The sequence below is a fragment of the Girardinichthys multiradiatus genome, chromosome 7 (assembly GCF_021462225.1).
Source record: "Girardinichthys multiradiatus isolate DD_20200921_A chromosome 7, DD_fGirMul_XY1, whole genome shotgun sequence".
Lineage (NCBI taxonomy): Eukaryota > Metazoa > Chordata > Actinopteri > Cyprinodontiformes > Goodeidae > Girardinichthys > Girardinichthys multiradiatus.
This window is the reverse complement of record NC_061800.1, coordinates 26560913-26583186: the sequence shown is the minus strand read 5'-3', so window position 1 is coordinate 26583186 and position 22274 is coordinate 26560913. Positions and strand designations below refer to the sequence as shown.

Sequence of the window (22274 nt, the reverse complement as noted above, 5' to 3'; positions counted from 1 at the left end):
ATCAAGTATTATGGAGAAAATGGTTGTTAAAAAAAAAAAAAAAGCTGAAATCTCAGCTGACATTGAAGTGAAAAGTATATTGTTATTTGAACACTTTGCATTATGCTCTATTCCAACTCATTGTGGTTCTGATCCCCTTTCAGACTAGTATATATACAGACATATTCACCAAATTACAATATGTGTTTTAATAGGGCTTGTTTGTCAGATTACAATTAAGTTTTAAGCAGGTATTAAACATACTTCCCAGTTAATCAGTTTTGCTAAATTGCCCCTTAGATTGAGTGGATGGTTATAAAGGCCTGAGATGGACTGGTGACTTGGTCAAGGTGTACCCATCTGGCTCTTGGCTGGTAACCGATGGTCCATGGAAGGATTAGGAAGGTTTAGAAAATAGATAGAACATTCACTTTAAGTGAAATATTAGCTGTTAAGTAACTCAGATTATGGATTGTGTTTTTCAGAACTCCTTATGTTAGCCTTAGCATTAAGACATTGGTCACTTCTACCCGTTTTTTGCTTGAAAAACTAACCCAGAACACTGGTTTAAACCCCACACTCGTTCCTATTGTGTTAAGTCAACACAGGGCTGGGTTAGAAAAATAACCCAAAGTGGGATGTTTTTAATCCAGCACATATAAAAGTGTTCCAAAGCTTACACGTTTGGCATAAAACTATATATTAGTGATAAAAGGGTGATTTTCAAAGACCTGGAAACTTCAGTAAAAGTAGATCAGCTAATAGATGATGTGTCTCTCAGGTCCCAGATCAGGTATCCGAATCAGAATCAGAACATCATTTATTGTCATTGTCACAAGAACAACAAAATGAAGAAAATACTATCTGGCCAATGCATGAGCAATAAATAGTTTATGTAAAACAGAAAAAACGAAGGAGGTTGTACAGAAATTCATACTGATTGCACATTCCCATTATTGAATCGCCCTTTATATTCCAACAGTGTTGAGTTTGGCTTTAGCTGTTGTATAGAAACATGTCTTTGAATCTACTTGTCCTTGCTTTAATTGATCTGTAGCGTCTGCCAGACGGCAACAGTTCAAACAGAGCACGACCCGAGTGAAAAGTGTCCTTTACAATGTTTATTGGCTGGATTTTTGAATGTTTCATTTAGAAACACATTTTAGATACTGTTCACTTTGAATGGATAGCTCTACTCTTGTTCTTGTTTACTTCTCTTATTTTTAAGGCATACACCGCCAAAATGTGATCACATGGTCCAAACAAAATCTGTAAAAGCCAGTTAGAAATTCTGAGGAGCTGCAGATTGAGCCCACTTCAATTAATTAGATGGTCTGGCTCACTGGCAGGAAGTTCTGAAAAAACTCAGGGTCATTTAAAACGTTTGGACAGAGTGAAGTCTGTAAAAAAAAAAACAGAAGGAGACACACCACAGAAGAAACTTCTGAACTCTTCTTTTTATTTTATTTTGGTCTTTAGCTGCTATTTGCATAAAACAAATAGTGGATATCATGTTCCATTCAGCCCATAAACTAAAATGAATAAAATACATAATTATCTGTTTTTGCATAATAAATATACCTTGAGCATACAGACTCATTAATTTTATCCTAAAAAAGTTCATATAAAAGTAGTCAAAGCTTCACTGATACATTCTACACCTCAGTATGGTTTTCTTCCAACATACACTTTATGTAATTCATGTTCTGATAGAAGAAGCTGTTGGCTCATATGTGGTCCACATTAAGATCTTCCTCCAGCGCCACGTCCTCCCCTTCCTTCTCTCCTCGCTCGACCTCTGACTGGCTTATTGTCCTGACGTGGTGGTTTTTTATGTCGCTCCACTTTGATCCACCCTCCATCGCTGGCTTTGCCCCCCTCTTTTTCCTCACTAGGGTTTCCTGTCACAGACAATATACCCGGTATTGGTGGTGGGCGGCTCTGAGGTGTGACGCCGTAATTATTTGATCGTGGCCTCCCCTGCTGCCGTGAGCCTTTTCCACTCTTACTGCTTCCTCTGTTGTTTGTCCACCCGTGCCCCCTCCCGTGTCCCCCTCCTGGTGCTAACGTCCTGCTGAGGTAGCTGTTCCTCCGGTGGTCGTACAGTGCTCCGGCGCTGCGTGGGCGCTCCCGCTCCAACGTGCTCTCCGACGTAGTACTGGAGGGACTGCTGCCCTTTGACCCGAGGCTGAGCGGCAACAGTTTGGCTGACAAGCTGGCAGTCGGCGACGAGCAGCGAGAGTCGCTCCAGGGAGTGGGACGAAGGTGGTTCGGAGAGCGGCGCACGGCGGCGGCGTAGGAAAACGCTTCGCTTTCATGCGCAGAGAGGAACTGAGGCAGAGTGCGGGCATCGGAGCTGTTCAGACGTGCCGTCTTCTGCTGTGACTTCTGGGTCATCATGTGCTTGTGCCTTACATTGTTCATCCACGCAGGATCAAAATCTTAAACAGACAGTATACAATGCACTTTAAATATACTGATTAGTTATAACAACAATACCTTTAAATATAAATACCTTAACTTTTTTCTCTTTTAAAATTAAAAGAGAAAAAACACACTTACTGCAGTCTGTTCTGTCTCTGGGGTCCGAGGTAACTGGAGCCGTTTCAATGACCAGCTCCAAGTTTTTTATCTCATCTTGTCCGCCACTATGGGTCCACACCAACAAGCTGCTGTGTCTAGTCGACTTTGGTGACTTGACATCATTCTAATGGGTCACAAGTGAAAAGAACACAAGGACAATAAATATTAACAGTATTATGTTATGTTAATAAATATTAAGTTAAAGATTTCAACTGCCACAAAGATTTATAGGGTTATGGATTTTGACTCACCTCATAATTGACTATGTACTCTATTTTCTGGTTCTGTTCCAATCCAATGATCCATTTCTCCATCAGAAAAGGTGGCTGAAAAAAAAAAAAAAAAAAAAAAACCATCATAACAAAGTAAAATTGTTGATTGTTGCAAGGACAATACATCCGTTTTGCAGGTGAATGTACAGTGGCTAGCAAAAGTGCTCATGCCCATTGAACTTTTTCATTAAGTTGATCCAGTTGTGGAGATGTTTAAAGCAAGGTTAGGGTGTAAATCAATATCCCAAGACATGAACATTTCATGGAGCACTGTTCAATCTAACATCTGAAGAGGAAAAGAGATCGGCACAACTGCACACTACCAAGAAAAGGCCGTCCACCGAAACTGACAGGCCCGGCAAGGAGAGAATTAATTCAAGAAGCTATGTTAACTCTGGAGGAGCTTCAGAGTTCCAAAGCTCAGGTTGGCAAATCTGTTTACAGGACAGCTATTAGTAGTCAAAGTCATAGGAAGTCCAATTAACAGTTTGCCACTGTGGAAGAAGGTGCTCCATTCAGATGAGAGCAAAATGTAACTTTTTTGCCTTACATGCAAAACGCTGTGTAGCAGATAACTAACACTACACATCACTGAACATACATCCCCACTGGGAGACATGATGGTGGCAGGATCAGGCTCTAGGGATGCTTTTCTTCAGCAAGAACAGGGAAGTTTGTTAAAGTTGATTGGTAAACAATGATCTAAACATAAAGCAGTAGCTGAAATTAAATTGTTTCGATCAAAGCAAATTCATGTGTTAGAATGGCTTTTAATCTTTAGACCTTTTACTCTAAACCCAACTGAGAATCTGTGCCAAGATGCAATGGTGAATAAGCAAAGACCCAAAATAATTGCAGCTGTAACTGGCGATATATACTGTGGTTAACAAGGGACTGCATGTTTTTAATTAAAAGACTGAACTTCCTTTTGATCCCCTAAAAACTGTATAAGTTAATGCAAAATTCTTCCTTATGGTGAGTTTCAGAGCTATGCGCTACGAACCAAGACAGGAAGCCCAGCTCCCTTTTGTATAAACATGGAGGATTACCGTGACCTTGATCATTGAGAAACCTGACCATCATCTTGTAGGTAAAAACATTTAGCAATCACAGAACAAGAAAGAAGAAGGATGCAAAAAAACAATTTATTTTTCTGTCAACACCTTAGTCATCCGCAGGACTTCCACATCCGGTCTGTTGGCATTAAAGATGACATCTCTGATGTAGGTTACGGCAACCTCGTCTCCATCAAGCTCCATGTACATTTTCCATTTGCAGTCCTGGCAGGAAAAGAGGTAACGGCGAGATAATGTACCTCTGCTTCACATGCATGACAAACTTTCTAATTCCACCATTATGTTGAGGAGGAAATTACATCTACTTGAACATAAATCAACAGCACAGCCTACAGGTAGTTAACTGTAGTGGCAGTTTATGGCTTATAAAGCTTTATATACCCAGAGAGACACAGAAAACTTTTAGGTGCACAAAAGATTAGATTTATAAAAATGCTATTTCTTCACAAGGATTTAGAGAATCTGAAAAGATTTCCAACAGCCCAATGTTGCATTAGAGTTACATCCAATAAACAACAATAATTACAAAGATTAATAATTAAAGTAAAATTCAAGAAAAACACTGGTTGCATTTCTGAAATAGACCAGGAATAATTGTTTAGCGCAGGTTGATTTTATGCAGGAAGGAGATTCTTTTTGTTTTCCATGAACTGCTGCCGCCTGCATACATCATCCTGCCTGGCACAAATCAGTGCACTTGCCATGTCCCCTCTTTCTGAATGCAGAATGCTGACATTGCAGTAATGAATCCTCCTATCTTAAAGAGCTGGCCACAGAGCCACAGGTCACCGCTTAGCCATGCTGGGTTCATGGCTCGGGCCATTTCATTGTGTCGAGATCACAGAGAGAGACATCAGAGGAGTGGCGCTAACACACTCGTCTGAGGAGCCTTCGACCTCTCCTTCATCGTCCCCAGGGGCTGGAAACGGCTCAAAGCAGGAGCCTCGGCAAGCCTCTGGCTCAGAAACACACCAGTGGCCCCCACGCTGGCCCCGGCGTCAGCCCTGGATGGTCGCACCAGGGGCTTCCCAGGTCCACGCTAGTCTAATCACTCCAGCAGAAACAATGTCTGGTAATGATGCCTAGGACCCAAGTGCGTCTAATGACAACTCATACATAATTCAGCACCTTTCACTTGGCTGCACGGTGATATCCTCATTAGTAGGGGACCCTCAGTGGCTGTCAGATGGTGGCCGCACAATCGCAGGCTCTCATTTTGTCTTTGAGAAGTGCAGCTGCTTCCATGACATCGCCAGCAAAGAGGGGCAAAGGGAAAAAAAAAATGTAGCGCGGGTTTGTTTTATTTAGTGCAAAAAAAACCTTCCAGTTTGTAAAAACAAGGCTGACACAGAACCTGACACCAGGCAGGGGAAAATAATTAGCTCTCATTTTCTCAGCCTCCTGTTTCCTTCTCCCTGCTGTGTTTTCTACCCACTAAACCACCACATGTCAGAAGAAATGGGAGGCAATTAGCAGGCTCGTTTCAGCCCTGCCGAACACACTGAAAGAGGACTATTTATGATGGGACAATGAACAGCTGAAAGATTAAATAACGTTTGCCTTTTAAAGGAAAATGACTTCTGGCTAAATGGGCTATTTTTGATTAATTTCAAACAGCAAGTGAAGAGCGCCCCTTTCTCCACAGTTTCACAACCCAACAAAGAGGCTGTTGCAAGTCGAGGTGGATGTGGTACAAGGGTGAGAGTGAAATGTTTATTTGTCTGGTTTAATACATGTCTAGTGATGCCCTCAATGGTCAGTTTAACAGGCTGCCGTCATGCATCTTCAGAACAAACAGCTCCAGCAGCAAGCGGGCTGAGGAAAGTATCCATTATTATTACCCAAACTTTCAAAGTCAGCACAGCATCTGTGTGTGGTATTCATTAATTGTTGGTTTCACAGAGCCAATAAGGAGCTGCATCAGACGCTCACAGCTGCAGAACATGTTGAAGTCCGTGTGTCTCTGTGCAAACTTACAGACTTTCCTGTTCCTGGTTTCCAGTGGTACCCAAACACCAGCTCCAGACTGATGGTTTTACTCTGTTCCACCTCCTTTTCCAGCTCATCCTTACAGGAAAAAAATAAGGAATAAACCCAAAGATGAGCAGAAACTACACATTCACCAAAAAAATCCGTTGGTTGCGGAAAATAGAAAATGTTCAGCTTGAAAAGCCACCGGACTGGTGGCCGGCCAGTTGGTAACTCAAAAATATGAACACAGCATAACTAAGTTAGCCCTAAATAACCACTAAGCACTACCAGGTCGCGGTAAAATAAGTAATCGAAGTGGAAGTTGCATTTCTCACTGAAAGCAAACTCCTCAATGAAAAAGGAGAAACTTCATACCTTCAGCAGTGGTGGGAAGTGGAGAAACCCGAGGTAATCATTGGTTAACTTTTCAATCTCCGCCTGTTAGGAGGAAAATCCTTTTGACTTGACAGTAATTACAAATATCAGTAGGCTTCAAACCTATCCTCTACATGAATGATTGGGTTGTAATGAGCGTCCTGCCTTAAGGTGCATGACGTGGCCTTTGGACTTGACTCCCATGTCTCTCATGTCGGAGTCCGTGAGCAGCAGCAACCTCTCCCCGGTGATGTGGTTTTCTTTAAATAGGTTGGCGTAAAGCTGCATGTCACACGTGCCATCACCTGACACAGATGAGCAAACAATTAATAAAACGCTGCAAGGCTGAAATACTCAGCCTTTCACTAATCAGATAAAGGAAAAAAACAAACCTGCACCAAATAAATGCGCGATCCAGAAATACTGTAAAGTTTACACAGATATTGCATTAGTTTTAGCTGTTATATATGTTGTATACATTAGTAACAAAAACAGTGATACTGACCACATGCTCCTCTGTCCAGGTGTATATGTCAAGGGTGGGTAGCAACTGCAGAGAAACCCAGGTGGAAAATTATGTCAACAGATTGGATTGTGGGTGGATATAAACATTATTTGTGTTTATCCATGATACATTTCAAGTGAATATAATCAAAATGAAATATGGTGATTTTGAGTTATTAGCACCATTATTTTTCCAGATGTGGTGCTCTACAAATAGTAATGCCCAAAATCAAGCAGAACTCCCACCTGACTTATAAAACTACATTTATATAAATGAAAACAGTAATATCATTGAAGAGCTAATGTCATGCTTTACAACCACAATACACAGAAATATTGAATGTATGAAATAGAATCAAAGCAGACCAGTAATTTTAAAATGCACGTTTCTGACCCAAAAAGAGCCTTTTCAGCCACAACACTCTAAAACACAAATGCACCACTATATATGGATCATAGAATGTCTACTGGGGTGACAAGAGCACAGGAATGGACAGAAAACGGGTGGTTTGCAACATCTGGGAAAATATGAAATGGATTCATTGGTGGCACAGAAAAAGGAAGGAGTGAGCACTCTTACTTCTCCCAAAAGATTTGGTACGCAGCTTAGCCTAATGAAATGAAAATGGGTAAAGAGTATAGCTTTCTCCCCACCCTCCAAAACTAGTCAATGTTAAAAATACTCCTCAAGAATTATGACACTGTTGGAATCTTGGTTGAAGGGGAGGAGACAACACAAGCAATGAAGGACATAGGCAAAGCACAGTTCATATCATACAGGTCCTTCTCAAAATATTAGCATATTGTGATAAAGTTCATTATTTTCCATAATGTCATGATGAAAATTTAACATTCATATATTTTAGATTCATTGCACACTAACTGAAATATTTCAGGTCTTTTATTGTCTTAATATGGATGATTTTGGCATACAGCTCATGAAAACCCAAAATATCTATCTCACAAAATTAGCATATCATTAAAAGGGTCTCTAAACGAGCTTTGAACCTAATCATCTGAATCAACGAGTTAACTCTAAACACCTGCAAAAGATTCCTGAGGCCTTTAAAACTCCCAGCCTGGTTCATCACTCAAAACCCCAATCATGGGTAAGACTGCCGACCTGACTGCTGTCCAGAAGGCCACTATTGACACCCTCAAGCAAGAGGGTAAGACACAGAAAGACATTTCTGAACGAATAGGCTGTTCCCAGAGTGCTGTATCAAGGCACCTCAGTGGGAAGTCTGTGGGAAGGAAAAAGTGTGGCAGAAAACGCTGCACAACGAAAAGAGGTGACCGGACCCTGAGGAAGATTGTGGAGAAGGGCCGATTCCAGACCTTGGGGGACCTGTGGAAGCAGTGGACTGAGTCTGGAGTAGAAACATCCAGAGCCACCGTGCACAGGCGTGTACAGGAAACGGGCTACAGGTGCCGCATTCCCCAGGTCAAACCACTTTTGAACCAGAAACAGCGGCAGAAGCACCTGACCTGGGCTACAGAGAAGCAGCACTGGACTGTTGCTCAGTGATCCAAAGTACTTTTTTTGGATGAAAGCAAATTCTGCATGTCATTCGGAAATCAAGGTGCCAGAGTCTGGAGGAAGACTGGGGAGAAGGAAATGCCAAAATGCCAGAAGTCCAGTGTCAAGTACCCACAATCAGTGATGGTCTGGGGTGCCGTGTCAGCTGCTGGTGTTGGTCCACTGTGTTTTATCAAGGGCAGGGTCAATGCAGCTAGCTATCAGGAGATTTTGGAGCACTTCATGCTTCCATCTGCTGAAAAGCTTTATGGAGATGAAGATTTAATTTTTCAGCACGACCTGGCACCTGCTCACAGTGCCAAAACCACTGGTAAATGGTTTACTGACCATGGTATCACTGTGCTCAATTGGCCTGCCAACTCTCCTGACCTGAACTCCATAGAGAATCTGTGGGATATTGTGAAGAGAACGTTGAGAGACTCAAGACCCAACACTTTGGATGAGCTAAAGGCCGCTATTGAAGCATCCTGGGCCTCCATAAGACCTCAGCAGTGCCACAGGCTGATTGCCTCCATGCCACGCCGCATTGAAGCAGTCATTTCTGCCAAAGGATTCCCGACCAAATATTGAGTGCATAACTGTACATGATTATTTGAAGGTTGACGTTTTTTGTATTAAAAACATTTTTCTTTTATTAGTCGGATGAAATATGCTAATTTTGTGAGATAGGAATTTTCGGTTTTCATGAGCTGTATGCCACAATCATCCGTATTAAGATAATAAAAGACCTGAAATATTTCAGTTAGTGTGCAATGAATCTAAAATATATGAATGTTAAATTTTCATCATTACATTATGGAAAATAATTAACTTTATCACAATATGCTAATATTTTGAGAAGGACCTGTAGGTAGGATAGAAAGCTCTAGCAGGGAGTAAGCAGCCAGACCAGTGCACCCTACGTCCCTCTATGAAATGTGTACTTTGTAAAAGGGCACATAGGGGTTGAAGTGCATAGGTTAAAAGCATTTAAAATTGGAGAATTGGGACAGTAGGGGTTACGTCACCTCTGCGCCGTAACTGCGACATCAAATATGGTGGGACCCGTCGCTGTTTTTGCAGTTTTGCTGTTAAGAAAATATTTTAAAACTGCCACAAGCAATTGTTCTGAGGAAGAAAGGAAGGAGGCTTATACACCAGACTCTCACCACGGCGCCAGTGTTTGTTCAAAAGGTAATTTAAATGTTTTGGGCTACTGACTGCCCAGAATCACTCTGAAGCCAGTTGCGTCTTACAATGTTGACCCTGGAAAACCAGTAAAAAAATATATATTGTCGGATTGCTGTCTAAAATTTATGCAGTTCCTATTATTCTGAATTCGTGGTTGATTACATTGATAGTTGCGATTGTTTTTTTCTCAAAACGTCACCTGCAGCAGTGAATTGTGGGTAATATACTTCGGCGAAGTCAAAGATGCGCGCTTAGCTGAAGTGTGGATCGAGGGCAAAAGGGGGCAGGCTAAGGACCACTCTGGAGAATTGGGACACACTTCGCACTCAAACCCATCCACGGGAACGCGCAATCAAGGGACACAAGTGTGGAAGTGCGAGTGTTGGGACAGGGCAGCAGCTTCTGAGCCAAATGAATGACATATTGGATATCAGTATTTCCCTTTCAAACCACCAAAAAAAAAAAAAAAAAAAAGTAGCGTTAACTCATAGCGACTTTTTAGGGCAGAACATATTCTTGTGTGAAAATGAACTGTTGACAGACTTTCAGAGTATGACTGATGTAGCATCCTCCTTAGAATATAATTTTTATAGTTACATTAATGTAGAGTACTTAAACCATCCTGAGCAGAGCACAGAGTGATTGTGCAGGGAGAAGTGTGACTTTTGCTGCTGGCATTCACTGCTGGTGGGTTATTTTGGTGGCATAGTTGTTGTGGAAGATGGGAGTGCTAACAAATGCCCACGCACATTAAAGACAAAACACAGGTTTGAACTTTTGATTATCTTTGTTCATTAAGAAACGTGGCAGTCAAATAAAAACTTTAATATAATATATGACAGAAATATTGAAACAAACAAATTGGATAAAATGCAGCTCAGATGATTAACTTAATATCAGCCGTCGGTGCCATATGCTTCAGCTCAGATGGCATGAAACCAGTCACCCATGTATGTATGTAAAAGTCACCATATGTATAATCCTTTTAAAATAAATCTGTCTGATGACCCAGGCTGATTCCTCTCCTTGTAAACATTAAAAAGTATTATCCAGTGGGTGCAGTGCTAGTGGTGTAGGGGTTTGGCGTGTGAACACATGTAGAGGCTGTAGTCCTCAAAGCGGCCGTCCCGGGTTCAAGTCCCGGCGACCTTTGCCAAATTTCGCCCCTCCTTCCTGTCTACCTACTATCAAAAATAAAGGCCTCTAGTGCTGAAAAAATTCGTAAAAAAAAAAAAGAAATGTCATCCACATCTAATGGTGGATTTCAGAATTAAAGTAATACTAATATGGCAATATCTCCCAAGCTTTTACTGTATCTGTAACGCCATTAAAAGAAAATTGTAGCTTTGTAGATATAAATTACATCATCTCTACATGTCATTTCATTCATATCTGATGTCTGACATTTAAAATGACACTGCTGGAATATTCCAATATAACCTATATTTACACTATGATTATTGGCTGAAAAGAAACATGTCTGCCAGAGACCAATTCCTGCTATGGTTAAGAGTAGACCATCTATGTCACTAAAAATGTAGTCATATCTGCTGTCAAAATCTGAAGCCACCTAAATATTCCAATAATAAATTTCTTAGCATACAAGCAATATTTTATCCAGAGGAGTGAGAAGTGTACTCAGAGTGCTCAGAATTGCAAACTTAAATTCCAGTTACACATTGAAATATAGTATAATGATTATTTGTTTCTTCAATAACTCTCCCTTCATGTATTCTAACCGATGCATACCCTATTATGGCCTTTACCTTCCGAAGGACCAGGGTTGTATTCTTTGAATAAAATTGTAAATAGATATTTTCACATCTTTATCTTTAGACTTTTATTTTAAAATTCCACAGGAAATATTAATAAAAACATATGGATTTACATTTATAGAAACTGAACTCTTATTCATGACAGAAATCATCCTTGAATGATAAAGATGATTAATGTGGTGATTAATATTGCCCATGTTTCCCAGGCTTTATTGGTGAAAAATGTATATCAGAATATCTTTCAGGAAGTATCATCGTAAATGTTTAAAGATGCTAATTTAATGTTTAATTTCTTAAAATATGTTTTCTCTGGTTAGATTGGGAATACTGTTCGTCACTGAGGCATGCTTTTATTTTGAAAGCGGGTCCGTAAACAAGAATAATATTAATTAAGATTTTATTGATCTCACTGTGGAGAAATTATCCTCTGCAATTAACCCATCCTTAGGGAGTTGTTGGGACCACACAGCCATGGGTGTTCCACACTAAAACTCCGGTACATACTTTCCTGGAACCTTTCAAAATAAAGCGCATTAACCTTCTTCCAGCACAGCCAGGAAATGGGGTAACTGCGGACTTCCTGTGGCGCCAATACCCAAATAAAAGCCCCACCTTTCCACAAGTCTCCCTCTTCCACACCGATGACCATCGAGTCAGGAGGGAACACAGCACGCTGAATGTCTTTTGCTGGCAAAAGGACATAAATTCAACTGGATCCAAGGACCGATCATTTGCAAAAGTTAAGTAGAATGAAATACTGTCTGTGTATCCGGTATTTTCATTCATGAACGGAGAAATTAAGGTGTAAGAGTTGCTTACATTTTCTCTTCGAGGCCCCACAGAAGCAAACGGTGTTCCGAGAGAAGCTGTTTCGACAAGCCGAGTCTGGAGGAAAGACGACGGCCGCAACCGTGTTTACGGTAACGAACAGCTGGTCACCTTCTGATCGGGAGAAACTGAGGAAGTTAGCGGGAAGCTAACTCTTTGTTCACGACGGATATCTTCTTCAAACTTCGCCTTGGGACGACATTCCCTCAACAGCTTCAGAGGTTGGGGTTTGGGCAGATTAACAGATTGGTTTAGGATGAAATGATCTAAACGTTTTCATGTTATGAAGTTTGTTTTGTGGAACTCGGCTATCTTGGTGCTAGCATGCTATCTGTAGCACCCAGGCCGGTTCGGGTTCTTTGTATGTGTTCAAGCTAAGATAAACTTTATTTAAAGGGTGGTTTTAACCAGAACATTGCTCATAACGCGCCGTCAGCGCTTATGCATTTTAACCCTGGTATTTTAAAGGTATGTGTTGATTCTGGCGCTAAGCTATCTCTAGCTTAGCACTTTAGCTAGCTTCTTTGTTAGCCCAACGGCCAGCCGGTGAGAACACGTGTGCTAGCATTAAGGCTAGTCAACAGAAAGGTTGTTAGTTTTCAAGCTAGTGAATAATAGTCCCTGAACATCATTTACTAGAGTTGATAACTAAGTAAACACCATTAAGCCCCATTTCTCCAGAAAGATTTGGCTCTTTTCCAAAATACTCAATAATATTTCTTCAAACATTATTTTAATAAATGAAGGCAGTTAATTAGACACCGTTGAGAATTAGTCATCCAGGAGGTTGGTTTTATTCAGCAGATCATTTTTTAAAACATTATTTTATTAAAATAATATTTAATCTGATCTTGCATTGTGAAGGGTTGTCTAAAGGTTGCTGATTATTGCCTAAGTTGGTTCCAAAACTAACTTAACTTCACTTCCAGATTCTTCAAGATAATCCTTGGTTCTCAAACATAAACATTGCATGGTAATGTTGCATCACTCTTTTTGGTCATGATTTCTAATCATCTTTAATCAACTTGTTTATATTGTACATAGTCCATTAGTTGTCATTATTCTTTAATTCTGCTTGGTAGTTTAGTTGGATTGTTTTAGCATAGTAAAGAGTTTGTTGATTGAAATATGTTTGACTTTGAGTTGACTTATTTTTGTTAATAAATTCTTGTATTTTAAGAAATTGTGTGGATTCATTCCATATATGTGCAGAGTTTATGCTGTTCAATAATGTCAGAGCTCGTCTCACACCTTTCTATTTTGTCCTAATACCATCGCCGTAATGGGGCTGGTATTCACAGGACAATCCTTAACAGACCGGAATATTATTTTGTAAAATATTAATATTAAATAATATTCTCAGATTCATATTTACAACAGAGTAGTGGGCTGCAATTGTGTAGTGCCCAGGGAGCATTCAGGGGCTAAGGGCTCCAGAGTGACCCAGAGTGGCCAGCTGTGAGTTATGATTCGAATGCCCTGCACTCTACCCCTCTTAGTGTCTTCTTCCTCTTAATACTTCAGCACACTTAAGTATTCTCTCAGTTAGAGTCAACAGGATACAGTAAACTATCCTGAGTAACGGCGTAATCTAAAACCAAATCCCTAACACTCCTGACTTCTTTAGCAACAAAATGACCATAATGAGGCTTAGAGCCAACTTCCTAGAGGCTTGACCTCAACCAATAGGAGAGAAGTTGAGGTGGTGATGCTGCTTTAAAGACCGCCCCCTCTGTCTCTGTCCCGCCCCATTTGTTTTTACATTTCTGGCTGCATGTTGAGGAGGAAAAGACAATACAGCGACCAAGGAGTTTAAAAAAGAAAGACAGAAATAAATGGTCTCAGAAAATATATTAGTGCTTAATAAGTAAAAGGATGGTAAAATATTATTTTGAAAAATTATAAATTTTTGAGAAACAAACATGTAAATACAGGGGTTGGACAATGAAACTGAAACATCTGTCATTTTAGTGTGGGAGGTTTCATGGCTAAATTGGACCAGCCTGGTAGCCAGTCTTCATTGATTGCACATTGCACCAGTAAGAGCAGAGTGTGAAGGTTCAATTAGCAGGGTAAGAGCACAGTTTTGCTCAAAATATTGAAATGCACACAACATTATGGGTTACATACCAGAGTTCAAAAGAGGACAAATTGTTGGTGCACGTCTTGCTGGCGCATCTGTGACCAAGACAGCAAGTCTTTGTGATGTATCAAGAGTCACGGTATCCAGGGTAATGTCAGCATACCACCAAGAAGGACGAACCACATCCAACAGGATTAACTGTGGACGCAAGAGGAAGCTGTCTGAAAGGGATGTTCGGGTGCTAACCCAGATTGTATCCAAAAAACATAAAACCACGGCTGCCCAAATCACGGCAGAATTAAATGTGCACCTCAACTCTCCTGTTTCCACCAGAACTGTCCGTTGGGAGCTCCACAGGGTCAATATACACGGCCGGGCTGCTATAGCCAAACCTTTGGTCACTCATGCCAATACCAAACGTTGGTTTCAATGGTGCAAGGAGCGCAAATCTTGGGCTGTGGACAATGTGAAACATGTACAGGTCCTTCTCAAAATATTAGCATATTGTGATAAAGTTCATTATTTTCCATAATGTCATGATGAAAATTTAACATTCATATATTTTAGATTCATTGCACACTAACTGAAATATTTCAGGTCTTTTATTGTCTTAATACGGATGATTTTGGCATACAGCTCATGAAAACCCAAAATTCCTATCTCACAAAATTAGCATATCATTAAAAGGGTCTCTAAACGAGCTATGAACCTAATCATCTGAATCAACGAGTTAACTCTAAACACCTGCAAAAGATTCCTGAGGCCTTTAAAACTCCCAGCCTGGTTCATCACTCAAAACCCCAATCATGGGTAAGACTGCCGACCTGACTGCTGTCCAGAAGGCCACTATTGACACCCTCAAGCAAGAGGGTAAGACACAGAAAGACATTTCTGAACGAATAGGATGTTCCCAGAGTGCTGTATCAAGGCACCTCAGTGGGAAGTCTGTGGGAAGGAAAACGTGTGGCAGAAAACGCTGCACAACGAGAAGAAGTGACCGGACCCTGATGAAGATTGTGGAGAAGGGCCGATTCCAGACCTTGGGGGACCTGCGGAAGCAGTGGACTGAGTCTGGAGTAGAAACATCCAGAGCCACCGTGCACAGGCGTGTGCAGGAAATGGGCTACAGGTGCCGCATTCCCCAGACCTGGGCTACAGAGAAGCAGCACTGGACTGTTGCTCAGTGGTCCAAAGTACTTTTTTCGGATGAAAGCAAATTCTGCATGTCATTCGGAAATCAAGGTGCCAGAGTCTGGAGGAAGAATGGGGAGAAGGAAATGCCAAAATGCCAGAAGTCCAGTGTCAAGTACCCACAGTCAGTGATGGTCTGGGGTGCCGTGTCAGCTGCTGGTGTTGGTCCACTGTGTTTTATCAAGGGCAGGGTCAATGCAGCTAGCTATAAGGAGATTTTGGAGCACTTCATGCTTCCATCTGCTGAAAAGCTTTATGGAGATGAAGATTTCATTTTTCAGCACAACCTGGCACCTGCTCACAGTGCCAAAACCACTGGTACATGGTTTACTGACCATGGTATCACTGTGCTCAATTGGCCTGCCAACTCTCCTGACCTGAACCCCATAGAGAATCTGTGGGATATTGTGAAGAGAACGTTGAGAGACTCAAGACCCAACACTCTGGATGAGCTAAAGGCCGCTATCGAAGCATCCTGGGCCTCCATAAGACCTCAGCAGTGCCACAGGCTGATTGCCTCCATGCCACGCCGCATTGAAGCAGTCATTTCTGCAAAAGGATTCCCGACCAAGTATTGAGTGCATAACTGTACATGATTATTTGAAGGTTGACGTTTTTTGTATTAAAAACACTTTTCTTTTATTGGTCGGATGAAATATGCTAATTTTGTGAGATAGGAATTTTGGGTTTTCATGAGCTGTATGCCAAAATTATCCGTATTAAGACAATAAAAGACCTGAAATATTTCAGTTAGTGTGCAATGAATCTAAAATATATGAATGTTAAATTTTCATCATTACATTATGGAAAATAATTAACTTTATTCACAATATGCTAATATTTTGAGAAGGACCTGTATTGTTCTCTGATGAGTCCACCTTTACTGTTTTCCCCCCATCTGGGAGAGTTACGGTGTGGAGAAGCCCCAAAGAAGCGTACCACCCAGACTGTTGCATGCCCAGAGTGAAGCATGGGGGTGGATCAGTGACGGTTTGGGCTGCCATATCATGACATTCCCTGGGCCCAATACTTGTGCTAGATGGGCGCGTCACTGCCAAGGACTACCGAACCATTCTTGAGGACCATGTGCATCCAATGGTTCAAATATTGTATCCTGAAGGCGGTGCCGTGTATCAGGATGACAATGCACCAATACACACAGCAAGACTGGTGAAAGATTGGTTTGATGAACATGAAAGTGAAGTTGAACATCTCCCATGGCCTGCACAGTCACCAGATCTAAATATAATTGAGCCACTTTGGGGTGTTTTGGAGGAGCAAGTCAGGAAACGTTTTCCTCCACCAGGATCACGTAGTGACCTGGTCACTATCCTGCAAGAAGAATGGCTTAAAATCCCTCTGACCACTGTGCAGTACTTGTATATGTAATTCACAAGACGAATTGACGCTGTATTGGCCGCAAAAGGAGGTCCTACACCATACTAATAAATTATTGTGGTCTAAAACCAGGTGTTTCAGTTTCATTGTCCAACCCCTGTATATCTGGGTGGTAATTAATATTAAAGAAATAAAATAACTAGCAAAACTAAAACAGCAAGAAATTTACTTGTATTAAATAAACAAGGAAAAATTTTGAGTTCAAGTGGTTTAAACACAAAATAAGCCGAATAGCACAGAGATAAATTACAACAATTAAAGATTAAAATAGAAATACATTTTGTGATTTTTTTTCCACTTTAAATTACTGCACTTTACTTATGCTACATTATATTGTCCTATGTAAACTAATTATTCTATTGAAATTATTTTGCACTTTTGTTGTGAACTTTGTCTAACATTAATAAATACAAATGAATGAGGATAAAGCTGACAGTCCACCAACAAACTCCCTTTTTCCTGATTTGAGCTGAGAACAGTCAGATAAAAGAAAAAAAAAGCATGTGCTTTCCCCACCCTAGTAAGAAAGTGCGTCTCAACAACTGCACTCCACCACATCCAGAACAAATTGGCCAATCTTAATGTCAGCAAAATGTCACTTCATCAAAAAAGCCTGGCCTTCTCTAAGCAGTCGACTCACGCGGCTGTTTCTGCACAGCATGGCACTATACATCCTGAACACAAGGCCCACAGGAAATTATATCTATTATGTCCACAGGTGGAGGGTTTTAATCATATCTGATCATCATTACCTGCTTTCTGTCCGGCATGCAGTTGTCAGTTAATGTGCATCATGCAGCATAATGTATTTATATCAAAATATCCAATTACTTGAAAAAGCATCCCTACTCCTTGAACTTTACCACATTTTGTCAATTAACAGCCGCAAACATCAATGCATTTTATTGGGATTTTAATTCTGAAGTGGATGAAAAAGACTTAATAAATCACCCCCATTACCCCTAAATAAAATATTGTGCAACCAAGACTTTAGAAGTTACTTAGTATCCAAAAATGACAAGAATATGGCACAGCTGCAAACCAGTGGCGGATGCTGGTCTTTCAAGGAGGGGGAGCTCAATTTCAAGATCGCTGATTCACTCATTTCGCTGTCAATCAAAAAGGGATTCAGCCTCACGCAGATCATCCAATCATCATGCAGAAGCTGAGCGTCCGGGCCTGCCGAGGCCAGCCCACTGCCCCATAGACCCCCAGAGACGCTGAGCGTCCGATGGGCGGGACAAAGCCCAGCATTTTTGCTTCGCTATTGAACTCACTGTTTAAAGCACTGTGAAGCTGCGGGAATGAGTGAGAGGAAAGCCGCGTCGTTACCAGTGATAAGAAGCTGATTCTGAATAAATGTTGAGCGCGTTGTAGCAAATATTTAGTCAATGACATGTATACACAACAGTATATATTTGACCACTTATTTTTTGACATTTTAGGGGAAGCTGAGCTTCCCTTGCAGTCTTAGAGTAATCGCCACTGCTGCAAACCCACCAAGACATGACTGTTCACCTTAAATGGCATGGAGTGTATCGTTCACAGAAGCTGCCAATAGAAGTCACCACAAGAAGTCACCTTCTGAAACAAAGGGAAGAAGCTGCTCTGACCTGATGAAAGCAAAATTTTTATTTTTTTTGGCTGACACATAAAATGCTATTCATATGAGGAAAACCAAACCTCCACATCACCCTTCACACACCATCTCCGCAGTCAAACACGACGCAACACTAACGGTAATCAGTGGCTATAAGTGGCTGGTAAAAAATTTGAAAACATCAAAAAACTGTGTTTCTGAATGCAACGGTGAGTTTCCACCGCAGGAACCTTTTCAGGAACCATGCTACTTTTCTGGTGTAGGCTTTCTCCCCCTTGTGTTTTTACTGTAGGAACCAAGGCTTCGTTAGACAATAGCAGAGAGAAATCTACCCCAAAATGACCCTGGTAGAGAAATATAACTTTTTGGATGGACCCTGAAATGAAGGTGGAGCTTTGTGATTAACTTTAAATGACTCAGCAGAAGCATTTAAACACACATTGATAAAATCCCAATGACTTAGTAAAAATATTTATCCAAATCTTTTAAAGGGTAAAGTTAAAATATTTTTCAACATTTATGTTCTGAGATACAGATTAAAGAAATCACAACTGTACATGATTGATGATTATTTATGACTACAGGGTGCCGTTAAGTAGGCTTTAACAAGATCTGTAGATTAAATGGTAAATGGCCTGCACTTGTATAGCGCTTTATTAAGTCCCCCAGACCCTAAAGAGCTTTACACTTCAATCAGGCATCCACCCATTCAAACATACACTGACAGTGGTAAGCTACATTGTAGCCACAGCTGCCATGGGGCAGAATGACAGAAGTGAAGCTGCCACACACAGGCGCCACCGAGCCCTCTGACCAGCATGCAAGGAGGGTGAAGTGTCTTGGCCAAGGACACAACGAATGAGACAGACAGAGTGGGGCCCACCCCCCTTTCCATCCCTCTGAAATATCACAAGAAAGAAACTCAACCTCTGAAACTGGCCAATCAAAACCACGTTAATTGCGTTGTTCCTCTACATTTGCTCTGACAACAATTGGTGCTTCATGATTTCATGCCCAGGACATGCTCTTAAAAACACAGAAACAAACTAATAAATAAAACAACAACAGCATTGTGAAGTTGATGGGGTATAGCTGCTGTTAAATCCAAGTGAAGACCGGCCAATGAGCGACTCACCGGAGTGTTTGACTGTTCGACGAGTTTGCGCTCCCACATCTTCAGACGGCGCTCCCGCTCCTTCAGCTCCTGCTCCTTGGTGCTGAGGTCCCTCTCCAACTTCTTCAGCCGCTCAAGAGTAGCTTCAATCTCACACCTTCAGCAGAACAAACATTAGCATTTAGGGTTGGCGTCCTCTAGATGTTTCCCATTAGCAGCCTTGTGTCTGCATGCTTTAACATCATCATCATCTGTCAGAATGAGCTCATCTATTAATCTCTAATTTCCGCAAACATCAGAGTGATGTAGAGTTGAGTTAACCTGGACCAAATTAGCTACAATTTCAAAGCCACTGTTTGCTCTGTTGAGTACACGTCAAAAAATACCTGATTTTATATTTTTCATTTAAAAATTCCAGACTTTTCTAGATTCAACTTTTTAGAGTTCCCAGTTCTCTGCTTTCACATTGAAATTTAAAATACTAAAGCCTAGCATAAATGGCAAATATTTCTGCAGCAAGCTGGCTTTAAATTTGTAAACTGAAAAAAATCCCCAAAATGGAAAGAAGAAAAGAGGGAAGACAGAGATAAGGAAAGAAGGATCGGCACAGTGAAGGAAGAAAGTAGGACACGAAAAAGGAAGGAAAGAAGAAAGGGGAGTACAAAGGACATGAGGAAAAGAATGAAGGACACAGGAAAGTACCAAAGGAAATAGGGAGACTAGAAGAACGAAAGGATAGACACAGCCAAGTAACAAACAAAGGAAGGACACGAGGAAGTAACTGAGGAATGAAAAAGGGACATAAGGAAAATCCACTTGTTAGCAGCAGAGCTAACATAGGAGTCTCAAATATTTTTACATTATTGCATAGAAATAAACTATATTAGCACAACACAAAACAGTCTGGATAAACCAAACACACACATGAAAAGTCTCCAAACATTTAACTTTTCACTTCACATATTATATTTAGTTTTCCTACATAAAATTGGGGACGCTATAATGATCAGAATGGCATCAAAACGTAAAGATATTAAAAAAATTAATAAAAACTTTAAAGTTCTGTGCTGACGCTGATTAAACGATTTAAGCTTTCAAAGTGAAAAAAACTATTTCTAAGCTTTAAACAAGTTTTCTGCAGGGTCAGGGTCCCCAATGTCCCAGGTGTGGGTGTTCCTGTGGGGATTTGGTTAAACTGTTTTTCTTGGTTTGTTTCTTTAAACTGTGACTGATAAACTCTTCAGAACTAAATTTATCTTATTTAGGAAGTTGTTGCGATCCTGATCCAGCTGGAATGTTGAGATAACAACTGGATCTTTACTCTGTGTTGTAAGAAATGCTGTGCAATAGCTTCACAGGTGCCTTCTCTGAAGAAAACTACCTCTTCATTTGCTTTGAAATGAATTCAGTCTTTTACTGTTGATGTGGTTCAAAACTGTTTCTACTAGAATTTCTGCATTTATAGTAAATAAGTTTCAGTGATGTTGGCAGAAAGGCAATGAAACCCAGAAATGTTCTAGCACTCCAAATTCCTGGAAGGATCCAAGGCATTATGTTTGACTCACGTTGGAGAAATTGTTTCTGTCCAGCAGGGGGAGCTACGCAGTGCTGTATCCAAGCCTCTCACAGGTTAATCGTAAACAAAGGTGTTCCAGACAGGAAGGCCAAACCTTGCTTTTCCTGTTCTTTCAATTCATCAACACTGGAGGAGTAACTAGGAATAACCTCTGCTCATGCAAACACAAAAACTGCAAAACTTTTCAACCATGTTATACTTTGATTGCAGAGTGACAAACCTTTCAATTTTTTAAAGCTGTGTTGCCTTCTGAAGGTCTGTCGAAAATGTATTTTTTTTAGTTTGGCTGATTTTAAAATTAAGTGCGTTTAAAAAAAAAAGGAAATTACATTAGTGCAAAAGAAGAAGTGCCAAAATATTACCTACAACACATAAACAGTAGCTGAAAGTCATGTCTTTAAAAAAAATGGAACAATCCCAGCAAAAAATCTCAAACAGGACCTGATAGATGCATTATCTGTCAGTTGAACATCTATTATGCTACATTTTTAGCAAACATCTTTAGGAATCACCTTTTCGGAGCAAAAATCAACATTAATGTTATTAAAGTGATTCATCTTTGATATTTTTAATAGATTTAACAGCAGAAATGGGAACATATTGTGTTTCTGTGACAAGCTGCTGGCAACAAAGTGTATAAAGATAATTGTTTAAAAGTGATATTGCTAAATTTTCATGTTTTCACACAGTGATTAATCAATAATTCTTCATTTAATTGAATATGTCGTAGTTGAGTGGCTTAACAACTAAGAAACATTCCTCTGAAAATAGTCAGATATTGGACTAAATAGGTAAGGTAAGGTAAGGTAAGTTTATTTATATAGTGCTTTTCAGCAACGAGACACTCAAAGCGCTTTACATACAATTACAATACAATCACAAAGCAAATAAACACAGACAGACAGAAAAACAAATCAAATGATAAAATCAAACAACAGAGGTAATTTAAAAAAGTAAAATAAAATAAAGAGAATAGAATGATGGACAAGAAAATGAAAGGAAAATTTGAGTGAAAACGTAACTAATCATGCCTAAATGGCACAGTCAAAGGCCACTCTAAACAAATAAGTTTTTAATCTTGATTTAAAGCAACTTAGGGTTTTGGCGCTTATACAGTTTTCTGGGAGTTTATTCCAGATTAGTGGAGCATAAGAACTAAAAGCTGCTTCTCCATGTTTGGTTCTGGTTCTGGGTACGCGGAGTAGATTTGAGCGAGATGACCTGAGAGGTCTGGCTGGT

At 40.4% G+C, this 22274-nt stretch overlaps 1 protein-coding gene across 1 annotated transcript in view; it reads right to left on the bottom strand.

Moving 5' to 3' along the window:
- Window positions 1-1417: 1417 nt before the first annotated feature.
- zak (sterile alpha motif and leucine zipper containing kinase AZK) overlaps window positions 1418-22274 on the bottom strand; it is a 59404-nt gene continuing 38547 nt past the window's right edge. Inside the window, exons 11-20 of the mRNA XM_047371004.1 lie at window positions 19481-19616; window positions 6762-6806; window positions 6649-6679; window positions 6422-6561; window positions 6257-6319; window positions 5888-5977; window positions 3998-4114; window positions 2814-2888; window positions 2542-2686; window positions 1418-2420 (exon numbers count right to left, since the gene is read on the bottom strand). Of these exons, the coding sequence (XP_047226960.1) occupies window positions 1723-2420; window positions 2542-2686; window positions 2814-2888; window positions 3998-4114; window positions 5888-5977; window positions 6257-6319; window positions 6422-6561; window positions 6649-6679; window positions 6762-6806; window positions 19481-19616 (1540 nt within the window). The 3' untranslated portion in view covers window positions 1418-1722. The remainder of the gene's footprint in view (window positions 2421-2541; window positions 2687-2813; window positions 2889-3997; window positions 4115-5887; window positions 5978-6256; window positions 6320-6421; window positions 6562-6648; window positions 6680-6761; window positions 6807-19480; window positions 19617-22274) is intronic.